Consider the following 13,426-nt stretch of genomic DNA (forward strand, 5'->3'; position numbering starts at 1 on the left):
AGTAATTAAACACGTCACACAAGGAAAACTGTACTCAGGAAGCACTGGGGCTACTGGCGTGTAAAAAGAATCCCCAAATTATCAAAACCAAAATGTTACATAAAGCATGCTTTCACAGCCATGCAATTGATTATGAACGAAGTTGAGGTGGAAAGATTGTAAAAACACAAGGCATCACAATGCAAACGTGCCCAAAATAAATAAGTGTCCTTCAGCAGAAACCTGTCTGCATTAGGCTGGACTTTGTATGCTTGCATGCACATCAGAGCTCAGAGATGTGCCGAGCACAGCATGCCCAAGCAGAAATGCACATCCATGCAGTGTCCTGCTCCAACACACCCCCTCTGATGTAACAGGAAACTGAGAAGCGCTGCTTTTTCTCAGGTCATACAATTTTGTAGGTCTAAGCTGAAAATTTCTGCTCAAGCTCAAACCAGCACTGTTTTTGGAGGGCCTTAGCCTTTCTGCTCATCGCAGGGGTGGCTGCACTAGATGATCTTAAAGGTCACTTTAAACCTAAGTGGGTCTATGATTTTATAATTTAAGCAACTTTTCCTTTTTCAAGTCACCGTGCAGTTGGGCAGAGATATTTGAATATTAAAATATCAAAATGTATTTTTGAACACAATATAAGAACAGGAGCAGCAAAAAAATCTCAGTTATAAATCATTCTCCTCTTCCCTGAAGTACCCCTCTGCAGTATGGCAGGCCTTAAACATACATTGCCTTCAAAATTTTGTAGCCCAAAGAGAAATTAGTCCCCTAAAAATACATTTTTGTCCTGTATTGCAAGAAAGCAGTGTCTGCTTATTTGGGTTTAAGTAGGTTTTTTTACCTTCTGCCTTTTATCCAGCAGAGGGAGAACAATGAACATGGTATATGTGTGTGGATGCACACAGACACTCTAAACGGACACTACTGCTTCAGTGCCTGCGATGCAGTTAGGGAAGGTCTCACTTCTCTCCCTTGTTATTAGGTAGCAAGGGACAAAGACCATCTTGCTTTTTATACTCACAAAAGCAGCATCTTGTGATAAGATTCTATTTTGGGGCTCCACCGTAAAAGAACAAAGGTTACTTGAAGGGCAGATGACAAGAAAAGGGATATAAAATAGTATTACTTTTCACATTTGGTAAGACTAATCACGCATCAGTAAAACTATATGCTTAACAGGGATTCCAGAAAATATTTTGCTTCCTTGTAATTTAGCAATCTAATGGGTTGCTGGGAGTAGAGAAAAAGAGAAAACATCTAAAAACCTTGTCAAACAGTACCGTGACACTTATTCCCAAGCCGTTATCTTTTTTGGCTAGTTCAACCTCAAAGATATCTCCAGGTTTAAGAAGTGTTGCAGTAACCTTTTTAGAATTCATTTTGTTTGCTGTATTCGCTGAGGAAGGTTCCTTTATTAAAAAAAAAAAAAAAAAGAAAAAGAAACAAGCAAGAGAATGATTTGCTATTAGAACCGAAGTTTACAGTTAAGACCCTAAATGGTATGTTTTTGAGTAAGATGCAGTCAAAAGGAGTCCACATGGCAAAGTACCAAGTAATACTCATAAGGCTCATTGCTTTAACTCTTCCACTGCTGCCACTGAACAGGTTTAGCAGAGAAGAATGCTTGGCCTTCAGCAACTGAGTCTTTATTCTCAGAGTTGCTCACAGAACACAAACTATAGCGCTTCAGTAGTGCAGCAGTCTAGGATCAGTTGGATTAATTTGCAGGAGCTGCCACAACTTGACTAAATAACCTCCATCTGCTGAAAAGAGGAATCACTGCAAGTTAGGAATTAATTTGCAGTACTTGCCATGGTGTACTTTTGGAAAGGTGAAGCCGCAAGCTGTCTCTGTTCAGAGCATAGCCACCGCTGAACTCCACTACACAAGAGCAGCTTTCCATGGATTAGGTCAATCCCTAAAGATCTTGTTACCCATTCTAGATGCATCACTGCTACTTTAAGCTAGGAAAAACTTAAATTTATCTGCCAGGTGAATAAACTTACCTCTAGGGGTGGTCGCTAGACTATGATCATATCATACAAACACACAGAAATGAAAGGAATTTTTCTACAGAATCAACAAGGGCACTGTATGTTCATCCCAAAACACAATCTGCCTCTAGTAAGACATGCCCATCTCATGACAATGGAAAGCTGGGAAGTTGTTTCAAGTTACAGGAGTGATTGTCTCCATTTATTTTGAACGAAACCACCAAACTATTAGAAATTAGCTATTAGCATTTGCCACTAGAAGGATAAGCTGCAGGCCAGGCTGTCCTTCCCCCACATCCTTTCACCTTACTCACACCCCCAGTCAGCTATTTCACTACCACTATTATACACTGATGGGAAATATTCATATGAAATACACTATGCCTTTTTAGCTGGCTGTTGCTCCTGACTGCTGGAGTAAGTTGCTTCATCCATGTCAGAATCTCCTCGGTCAGAATATTCCACAGACTCCACTACCCCAAGCCTTTTATTTTTGGCTCGAGTACTGTCAGAGGAGGATCTTCTTTTCTCATTCATTTTAGAAAGCCCAGGCTGGGAATCGCTGTAATGCTGAGCATCCTGCTGGGCTCTGCCACTCGAACGTTTGCCAAAGCAGCTGGCTGTCTGGCTCTGGGACAGGCTGGCACTCTCTGTTCTGGAGTCCTGGGAGCTCATGCTGCCATCACGCTTGCCTCCCGACAAACCAGACAAACTTCCCGAAGCAGGCCTCTGGTGACCACGGCACCGGTTGCGTTCTTCTGAAGAGGACTCTGCCTCGTTGTCCTGCACCAACGAGGGCCTCCTTAAATAACCCCTGGTTCCATTACTGATGGCTGCGGCGTTAGACGATGCTGAAAACCAGGAAACAAAACAGTCATCACAAGCTGGCAACGTGATGTCTCCAGTAGGACACAAACGTCTCTCCTTACAACCACGTAAGCTTTTCCTGTTTATATTATACTGAATGCTTTCTTTTTACAATGCAACCAGTGGGTCCTCACCAGAGGTAAAACATGACTTGGTTCGGTCTCAGAACGCAATTTCAAGCATTTACTGTAAGGAACCCCAGCTAGAAGTGACTGCAGTTCAGGTGATGCTTTACTAATCTCAGCTGATTAGATTAGTAATTTTAAAGAAGCACAGAAAGTACTTTAAAAAAGGTGTCAGAGAGGGAAGCATGCTCAAACTCAAACAACAGCTCTTTAAGAATAAGGAGTATTTGTCTCCGTACCTTTGGATAGCTTGTCCTTGGGCTGAGAGATAACAAGTGTCACGTCTTCAGGTGCATTCTCCAAAATTTCTAATGCTGCATGGTGGCTGACGCCTTCTAAGCTTGTGCTATTTACAGATATTAGTCGATGCCCTGCACAAAAGGGATTGTTCAGATATAATCTAACATCTACATATTTATCCATCAGTAAGACTGTACAGTACAGGTCTAAACATGTCTACACAATGCGTGGATTAAAAATCACTAAAGTTCAAGTGATGCTGGAATAGGGAACTCTAATCATTAAAAACTCCCAAAGCCTAAACAAACCACAAGAACTGGTTATGAACATTTCTTCTTTTTAAACCTGCCAAACCTTTACAAATTGTGATTTCTACCTTCTCTTCTGCTGTAGAAAAACAAATGCAAAAGCAAAAATCAGAAAGTAAAATAAGTAATATGCAATTCAGTTCAAGGCACAGACTAAAATTAAAAGAAAAAAGCAGATATTAAATAAAATAAATTCTCTTCCCCTCTCTGCTACAGTAGCCACATGGTTACATTCATTTTTTCTAAAATCAAAGTATGGATTTCAAGTTTTAAAAAAATGAAATTACAAAGCATCTATATAAAGAAAATAGTAAATAAAGCCATTTATATGTAACTTTAATATTCTGCTACTTCAAGCTTTATCATTTTTTACTTTGATTTGAATGATTTTCAGTTTTGTATAGTTTAACAAAGTAGTATCACCACTTTTCAGAAGTTATCCAGAAGGTAACTGAAGGTCAGCATTTGTAAGGGACTGGCGCACTACAGCCATAGTGCGAAAATTGTACTGCATATCTTTGGCTTTTTCTTTCACATATACACTTTTATTTACACTATTCACCTGGTTTTAGGGATCCTTCCAAATCAGCTGGTCCTCCAGGAATAACTGAATGAATAAAAATTCCCAGATCAAGTTTCCCCATCTTCTCTCCACCGACTATTTGAAAGCCTATTAAAAAAAGCCCAAAGCAGACAAAAACGTCAACAATCACAGTGTAACTTGACACAATACAAGTCCGTATTTCAGAAAGGACAAAAAACCTAGTCATTTGAATAAATGCAAAGTAGTAGAAAACGATACATCTCAAAAGAAGTCTACACGAAAGTAAGTGGTAAAACTTTTTTGACTAAGCTTCATTGCATTCTGCTTTTGAGAAATCAATTCACTTTGTCTAGCTGGCTTCCCAGAAAATTCCAATAGCAGCTAGAAGACAACTGTGACAAGAGAAACACATGCACAAACAGATGACATTAAATGCACATTTGCTGATCAGATGAAATATATTTTCTCTTACCTAAAAATTTTTGGTTTTCTCCATTGTTAGATTGTTCAACTAAATGCTTGACCCTGGTCTTAACTGAGTTTTTCAACTTCCTAGATTAGAAGCCTCAAAAGAAAACAGTTCTGCTAATTCTACTAAGTAAACCAGGGAAGTATGTTCAAGACAAAAAAAAAGAAAATAGAAGATATCAGGTTTTCTCTATTCTAGCAAAGAGAGCGAAGTACCACATATTGCATGGGGAGGAGAGAGAAAAAATGGTGCATTTCATATTAATTTATTTCCTTTTTGGCCAACTCTTAAGTTACTGTGTGGGGTAAACACTAAATATTGCCTTTGTCACCTCTCCAAATGTACACAACAGTCCTATTTTGAATAACAGACGTCCTTAAGGACACTTTAGAGAGCCTCCCTAAAACACAATACCAACACCAAGTTATTCATTACTCATACAGGGAAAAATTGTGTGGGTTTACGAAAAAATTCAGTGGTAGAAGGAGGAATGGAACGCAAATATCTCATCTTCCAGGCTCCTTGAACCTCTAATTAGTGTTCCATCTGATCATGTTGTAAAAGAAAAACACTCCACAATTAACTCATAATGGCTTTATAACATCTTTTTTTGTTTAAAACCTTCAAGCTGTCTCAGCTGTGAAGTTTCCACAAAGACAAAAATCTTGTACCTGAACACAGAGGTAAACTTTAAAAGCGAAATTTTAAGATTGCTAATTTACAACATAAATATTATCCTACACTTACAATACAGAACAACTGAGAAAGAGACTCACTTAAACATCACTCAACAAATCAGTAGCAGGCGCTACCAAGTAAGTCAACATCTTGAATGCCTTCCAAATCCAGCTACTGTCTGCACTGCTTTCCTCATTCCTACAATAAATACTTAAATACACATCAGAAAACTTTATTTTGTTTTTGGCTTCAAGGAATACACATGACAACAACAATTTTAAAGGCACTTACCTAAGCCAAGTTTTTCATCCTTTTTCAAGTTCACCAAAGTGATCTCTCTTTCTGGTGAGGCAACTCTGGTCGGTGGTGTTTGCAGAGAGTCAACTGAAAAGCCAACATTTGGTGATCACACACTATCTGACTATTTCCCCCTTCACGTTTGCCATCAGTTCTACCCATTAAAAAAAGATTACTTGTCTGATAACCTGAACAGCTGTTCTGAACTACTTGGTTGAACTTTCATCTTCCAAGTCACATCCAAATAAAAAAACAGAAGCAACAAACGTCATCATTACAATTCACTCCCATCTTCAGCAGTTAAAACCTTTTATTCCTCCTAAGAAAAGCACCTAGCATAGTCTCTTGAAATCACAACACAATTGAGCTCTAGAACCTTAAAATTTGTTAAGTCTTAGTTCAGCAAAATATTTATATCTTTTACATGCCCTGATGAGGTAGGCAGGACATAAGCACATTGGTAAAAGCGAAACTGAGGCTTATTATATGAAGTTTCTAAAAGCTTACTCAGTGAGTTCTCTTAATAGTGGTCCTTCATTAAAAACAATCAACATTAAAAATATCTACTGAAACCTATCTTGTTTATTTCCGCATTTGAAACTCCACAGGCTGCTGATTCTGCCTCTTCCAAAATTTGAACACCCTTATAATAGATTTACATGACAGAAGGAGCATGATTTGGAAAAAACCCCAGTCATCTCCTGAAACTTCAGGAAACACCAACATACTGTAAGTCTGAACTCATGAATTTGCTACCTTGAGAAAATACAAGTCATTTGGTCTGGAGTGCCTGGCACACTTTTGCCTTAAGGGGAACGTGCAATTCCACAAGGACAGAAACCTACTGAGCTCTACACACTGGTACAAGCAGAAAACAGTAGTGCACTGCACCATGTGGAGGAGGAGTTCTTCACCCATAAAACCAAGTCAAACATAAAGAGCAGAAGAACTAAAAAGAAAACAGTCTTCTTGAGCTCTACAAAACCAGTAACCCCACAAGGAAGGAAAACGAGCTTTGAAGACCACGGTGTGTTAGGTAATAGCGTTCTTCAAGTCTCAAATTAAACAGACACTATTCATATTTGAACAAATATTACACACAGATGTCAAGATATTCCAAAAGAAATATTAGGAGTTGTATTTAGGAAAAGGTCCAACTAACTGAGAGAGGTATGTGATTTAAGAATAGTGAAGGAACAGGACAGAAACATGACTTGGGAAGTGTTTCACAAACTTACTGAATTAATTCTATAGGCAGATCGTTTATCAACTTACCATTCTCTTTTAACAGCATCGGTGACGGAAGATTTCCTGAAGTATTCATGCTGACACCTGTGACATGAATGGAAGTATTAGACATTGTTGTAATTAATTTTTTCTAATACAAAAGCTACCACGAAGTATTTCAGACCTTACACATGAGCTCACTGACAATATCAGATTACTTAGTTATTTTAAAAATCAATCGACATTAGGGCAAATCCAAATCATTCATGTGCTTTGGTTGCAGTTCAAGATTCAGATAGATGGGAGCTCATGCAAAAGCAAAGAATTACAGAAAGGAGAGAGGTTTGGCCTTTACAACCGTTAACTTCAGATAAAATTTATGGACCTTAAAGAAACAAAGTCAAGACTGAATCTTCTAACAGGATTAGATGAATACGCAGGTAACCTTATTTATTAATTACCCAAATATGAATATAACCTATAAACCAACACAACATGAATCTTAAAAGATTTTGTACAGTAACAAATAAATTACTGCAGTAACAAGCAGTTTGAACCACGTATTTCTCTTTGAACTGGTTTACATAGAGAAATTTTTTTTTTTTGATTGATCAATGCTAAGCAAATATGGCCATACTTTAAAGAGGAGAAAATAAATGTACTAAATTATCAAAGTAAAGGAGGTAAGATAATTCGGACTTCTTAGGAAAGTAGTCCTGGCTACTGCCCAGGACTATGGGTAAGCACGTGGAAACAGTAATTTGAAAGCTAAAAGTGTAGGATAAATGGCTGCAAGCAGTCACGAGAGTAACTGCAAGCCCCATATCACTCTGCAGTAGCTTATGCTCTCCGTGCTGAAGCAGTGGGTTCCCAAGCCAGTCCTGGTTTCGAGGGCAGCGGGGGCAGATGCAGGAAGTGGTTCTATGCTACACTCTGCTTTTGGGGGGTTGTTTTGGGGGTGCTGGTTTTTGGTTTGGGTTTTTTTTTTTTCTTCTTTTTCTTCAGGTTCTTTTGCAAGTTTGTCTATGTCAACCCTGATAAACTTAGCCTTTTTCCAATTTTTCTGATTTTCCATAACTAATCAATATTTTAACATTAAGCAAAAGCAAAGCAAGAAAAACAAGCTAATGCTGCAAGTGTTTGTAGTTTCTATTATTATTACAACCTCCTTTAACCAGAACTTGATGACACACAGATACTAAAAATTAATGTACAATAACACAACAGGTGAGTTTAAGTCTAGCTGCTCAATTTTTTTTTTTAATGCAAACTCTGTATGTCAATGCTCAGTAAGATCCAACCCTTGCCAAGAAAAGGGAATAAGTACATCTGGCTTAGCTCATTACGAGAGTGTTGTGAAACACCCAATGCACTGCAAAAAAAAATTGTAGCTAATTTATTATAACCAAATGAGACCAAACAAACAAAAAAAAGAACCGTGCAGTTACTGTTCAGATGTACCAGCCAATAGGCAGCTTAAGCAAAACGCAATCAGTGTGCACTTCCAAAAATCACTCCCTGCATCCTTTCCACTTAAAGAGTTCAAGCTTGACAAACATACTATGAAGACTAGCAAATTATTGAAAGATCCACACAATAAAATGGCACTCTGAAGTGACAAAATAGTAGATGTTTTCTGGAACAGCTTTTGCTGTAACGTAGTAATACTTCTCACTTTGCCAACACAGACTGGTGTTGGCCACATTTTCATTAATTGCAACAATTATTCAGGAACAACAGGCAATTGGTCTGGATTACTTTACATATGATACTCTGCTCCCTTTTTCCAATTGAAATATTACCATCAGTTAATAAATAGATGAAAGCACTACACCCAAAGCAACTTTAGAAGTTAGTTAGTAAATACAGTAATATTTTTTGCATGCTGACCTACAACATAGGCTTGACCGGTATCTTCAATGGATGATGAGTCCGAGTCATTTTTCTTTCTTTCAGGGCTTCTACTTAAACCTGCATGAGATTTTGAACTTAAAGGGGAGAAGGAGAGAAGGGGGAACCAGACAGAGGGAAGAGGAAGTTGGGAGAGGGAAGGATCAATGTAATAAAATAATGGTATGAATAACAAAGCAAAATTGATGCAAAATGTACATTGACTGTACACAAAGATATTGTAGAGTGGTCAGAGAGACTCTTACTTGCTCATTTTTAATGCTCCCGCTGCTGATCCAGTATCAAATTTTGGCATTTGCTGAAAGACTCTTCCCATTATGTCTTCTATTTTTTTGGGGGAAGAGTCCAAAGCACTAATAATATTTTTCCTTGGGGGGTAAACCGAGATGTGGCTCTGACTCAGATCGTGAAATGACTTGCTCATAACCCTGGGTCTTTCCTCCCACAGATTCTTATTGTTCTTGTCCTTTGATGAGCCAGGAAGCGGCTGGAAGAGTGAGAGCTCAGAGCAGGACAACCTTTTCAGAATCTCTGCTTGGACAGACAGAGGTCGAACGGCAAGTCGGTTCAAAGTGCTGCTGGCCAGGCTACCAGTACTGATCGCTCGTCCCATGTTGAAACCTTTGACGGAGTCTGCATGAAGGTTCAGGCTCCTAAATGAAGCCCTTTCTGTGTTTGGTTTTTTTTTTTTTTTAAACAGAAAACAAACAAATTTAAGTTATACAGCAGAGTTAGTGTGACCTCCTTCTGTAAAGCACGTATGTTAAACACCCAGCTCACACAAAGCACATTTCTTCTATACGCTCAGAAGGATGTACCATCATCAGGTACACACAAACCACCACCATGTGAGTTTACTCAGGAAACAAAGTTTGGAGTCATGATGTTACAATAACCTGACCATCTACCACACTGAAGTCCAAAAACACAGAATAGCAGAACATTTATCCCCTTATTAGTATGAAGCCTCATCTTCCCCGTTTAACTGCCGTACCTTGTGTACAGACACATCACCTCTTTCTGCAAAGCAAATAAATATCCTCAAGCCAAGCGACCTACAAGACTACACTTCCTTTAACCTGCTCATGCAAGTCCTTTCCAGAATTTGAACAAACAGGGCTCCCCGAACTCTACATTATCAGATTCTACCAAACTTCCATCCATCACTTAGTTTTCTTCACACGAGTCCCCGACACGCTTACAGTACAGCTCAAAGTCATGGGGGCTTGGCAGCATCTCCACCTGGTTCAAGAGCATCAGTTCACTCAGCTGCACTTGGGGACTTCCCCCACCAGAAACATCCTACATGTTTTAACACAGAACAGAAAGCGTTGGCTAGGGTTTGCCAGACTTTTGGACTCATGAACTAGGATTCCCTTAAGCAGCAGAGAGCAGCAGGTTTTGGGTTCTAATTAAATTACTGTCAGCTCAGTCGTGGGAACTGTCTAGGTGGACGCTGTTAGACGAAAGCAAACGCAAGATAATACCACTTAGCCTCACCCCCTCTTAATTCAGAGCAAAGCTGAGTAGGGCTCGTTTCCATTAACCTAACTGCCTCCTAAGGCCTGCGGTTACCTTCCTGGGGCCTGGCTCTCACACAGAAACGTGATAAGCTGCGTCAACATGTTTGCTGGTGCCTTTAAAGGAAGTCACACCATCTGAACCCTTCTTAAACTCCATTGATGTCTTGGAGTCAGCTCCCCTCTCTCCCCTCAGCCTCCTCTTCTCCAGGCTGAATAACCCCAGCTCCCTCAGCCTCTCCTCATAAGACTTGTGCTCCAGACCCCTCACCAGCTTTGTTGCCCTTCTCTGGACATGCCCCAGCACCTCGATGTCTTTTTCATGGTAGGGAGCCCAAAACTGGACACAGTACTTGAGGTGGGGGCTCACCAGTGCCCCGAGTACAGGGGGACCATCACCTCTCGGGCCCTACTCACCACACTGTTCCTGACACAGGCCAGGATGCTGGTGGCCTTCTTGGCCACCCGGGCACACTGCTGGCTCCTGTTCAGCCCACAGGCCACCAACATCCCCAGGTCCTTTTCTGCCAGGCAGCTCCAGCCACTCTGCCCCCAGCCTGGAGCGCTGCAGGGGGTTGGTGGTACGCAAGGTCAGGACCCAGCACTTGGCCTTGTTGAACCTCATCCCATTGGCCTTGGCCCATCCATCCAGCCTGTCGAGATCCCTCTGCAGAGCCTCTACCCTCCAGCAGGTCAACACTGCCACCCAGCTTGGTGTCGTCTGCGAACTTACTGAGGGTGCACTTGATCCCCTCATCCAGATCATTGATAAAGATGTTAAAGAGAATTGGCCCCCGTACCGAGCCCTGTGGGACACCACTCGTAACTGGACGCCAGCTGGATTTAACTCCATTCACCACCAGTAATTCTTTCTGTAATTCTTTCAATTACATTTCCATGTATTAAGATGGTTTCTCCCAGGTCACTGAAGGCATTGTGCAACAAGTGAAAAACACGCCACAGTACGTGACAGGGGCTATAAACTGCTCCCTTATGCCTTCAGCCTCTTGTTCCATGAAAATCTGTTAACCATCACTATGCACATCAAGCCTTCCCCCTTGTCTCAAAGTATTTTCTCCATTCTTTGGCTGAAATCAAGGTCAGTCTTGCAAGAAAATGTAATACTGTATTTCTAAAGAATCTTCCAAAGCATATTAATCCTCTGAAGTCTGCTACTCCACCCCACGAACACTGCAAGCACTACAGCTAGTGTTCTACATACACTTCCCATGGCGATCAGCCTTGAGATAATAATGTCACCTGCCTTATTTTTGTACTGGTTTGCCGAGGACTTCCAGCCATCGGTTTTTACTGACATTTTAAGGTCTCTAACAAAAAAAAAAAAAAAAAAATTCCCAAATACTGCCTGGGATTTCACTGCTCAAACAAAAGAAAAGCAGTAATTAATATGCTATTTTGACTACTTCATCCTTGTTTTCTCTTACCTGTACTACAATACTCTCTTTTTAAAAAAATATTATTCTAGTAACTGCTAGATGTATTTATATAAATATATATATGCAGGAAAGAGAAACTTGGCTAATCAATTTATATCAGTGAAGTTATGACAAAAGCAAACTCTGTTTGAATTTTTTTTACTTTTAATAAACAAATATAATGGAATTAATCATAATACTGACTTATTTGCTTCTTAGGAACGATTGATGAAATCTGAGACCTCTGAATTCCAGGTGATCTATACTACACAGAAGCAAACTATTCTTTTTCAGACTCCCAAAGCACAACAAATGCTGCTTGTGTAAGAGCACCCAAGTCTGCCTCACTAAGAACACCTCTCATGTACTGCTTTTCTTTGCAAGTCAGAATAAGCAAGCACCAAGTTAGAGAATGGTACAAAGGCTTTGAGTCACTTGGTTCTATTTCTTTGCACTAAGTTAGCTGAACAGAAAGAAGGCTGCAGAGTTGCCATATGCCTTTCCCCACGCCTACCTCCTCTTTAAAAAAAAATGATAAATAAAGATCACAATCTCCACAGCACTGGGGTCAAACTCCTTCCCAGCTGAGCTGGTGGAAGTCCAGATTAGCAGCAACTGGAATGCAGAGAGATAAAAAGAGGGAACAAAGAAAGCATGAGGAGGCAGACTGAGCAAAACAGGCTGTGCTGAAGGCCAGCCAAGGGAGCTCTGCTCCAAATAGCAAAGAAATTAGTGCAGAGGGCTTTTTCAATTACTGCATTTGCCAATTAATATTTTCTATCTAAAAAGAACATCTTTACATTTTCTAGTTATACACACAAATTCAATGGCAATTTTGAAGAAATCTGAGTAGCACCAGTGCTGTTCCTTACTGGGGCCACCATTAACTAAAGATAGCTACACCCACGATCACACCACTTCTCCTGTAATTGTACTTTATCAAACCAACACATTACACGTTAAGCAAAAGGTAAAATTCCTATTATTGAAATATCAAGCTGTTTCTGAAAAAAAAGCCAAAAGCCATTCATCAAATCCATGATCTATTTTTAGATTCCTTTTAATTTACAGGAGCTGTTGTGCACCAGCTCTGTGTGATCTGCTAACTCTCTCTCCCCCCGCCAAGAAAAAATAAACAGAGTTAGCTAGTAGATTCTCTTTATAGTACAGAACCTCCAAATGTAGAGCTGCACATATGTAGCACTTGGTGGACCTACTGAAGCTCAAGTTTAGTTTTTCCCCTAACAGAAATACATATAGATTGCTATTAAAAGCCAACACAGTGTCTCAGTCCTTACCGATGTCCTGAGTGTCCTGGTTGCTCTGCCTGGCTCTCATCTGCAGCTGAAACTTATGCTGGGAAGAGCACAGATGCAAAAGGTACTGGCAAGTCTTACTATTGTCAGTCTGAAATGCATGCTTGATACCATCCAACGTGTTCTGCAAAGTTATTTTCTTCTTCTACACAATGTGGAAAGAAAAAAAAGTTGAAGACAAAGATTTCTTTTAGCCTACAAAGCATTTTGTATGTGCTCATGCACACTTATAGCATTCAACCTTTAATGAAGCAAAATGCACTGATGGGAGAGATTTCTGGCAAAATAGGGGTTGAAAGTAATTTGAGATTTACAAAGTAGCACTTTAAAGCTACTTCTGAGGTAGCTGAGATGGTACTTAAATAATCCACCCCTGTTACTGTTGGTGCTGACTGCTGACAACCAGCACTATTACATTTTGCAGGATGGAGTTTTCAAAAGCCTCTGAGGAAGTCACAAGGGATGCTGTCACTCAAGAGGAAAAGAACTAGATGCCCATG

The 13,426-nt window shown here is 40.0% G+C and overlaps 1 protein-coding gene across 3 annotated transcripts in view; it reads right to left on the bottom strand.

Moving 5' to 3' along the window:
* The window catches only part of PTPN13 (protein tyrosine phosphatase, non-receptor type 13 (APO-1/CD95 (Fas)-associated phosphatase)), a 129,131-nt gene that overhangs the window by 25,251 nt on the left and 90,454 nt on the right, over positions 1 to 13,426 (bottom strand). For 2 of the 3 annotated variants that reach the window (XM_014950046.1, XM_014950047.1), the window contains exons 18-26: positions 12,909 to 13,071; positions 8,900 to 9,323; positions 8,634 to 8,731; positions 6,792 to 6,848; positions 5,511 to 5,603; positions 4,091 to 4,198; positions 3,220 to 3,351; positions 2,373 to 2,839; positions 1,260 to 1,403 (exon numbers count right to left, since the gene is read on the bottom strand). In XM_014950046.1, coding sequence (XP_014805532.1) covers positions 1,260 to 1,403; positions 2,373 to 2,839; positions 3,220 to 3,351; positions 4,091 to 4,198; positions 5,511 to 5,603; positions 6,792 to 6,848; positions 8,634 to 8,731; positions 8,900 to 9,323; positions 12,909 to 13,071 — 1,686 coding nt within the window. The remainder of the gene's footprint in view (positions 1 to 1,259; positions 1,404 to 2,372; positions 2,840 to 3,219; positions 3,352 to 4,090; positions 4,199 to 5,510; positions 5,604 to 6,791; positions 6,849 to 8,633; positions 8,732 to 8,899; positions 9,324 to 12,908; positions 13,072 to 13,426) is intronic. The other variant, XM_014950048.1, reaches the window with a different exon arrangement.

The sequence above is a fragment of the Calidris pugnax genome, unplaced genomic scaffold, assembly GCF_001431845.1.
Source record: "Calidris pugnax isolate Ruff unplaced genomic scaffold, ASM143184v1 scaffold42, whole genome shotgun sequence".
NCBI lineage: Eukaryota > Metazoa > Chordata > Aves > Charadriiformes > Scolopacidae > Calidris > Calidris pugnax.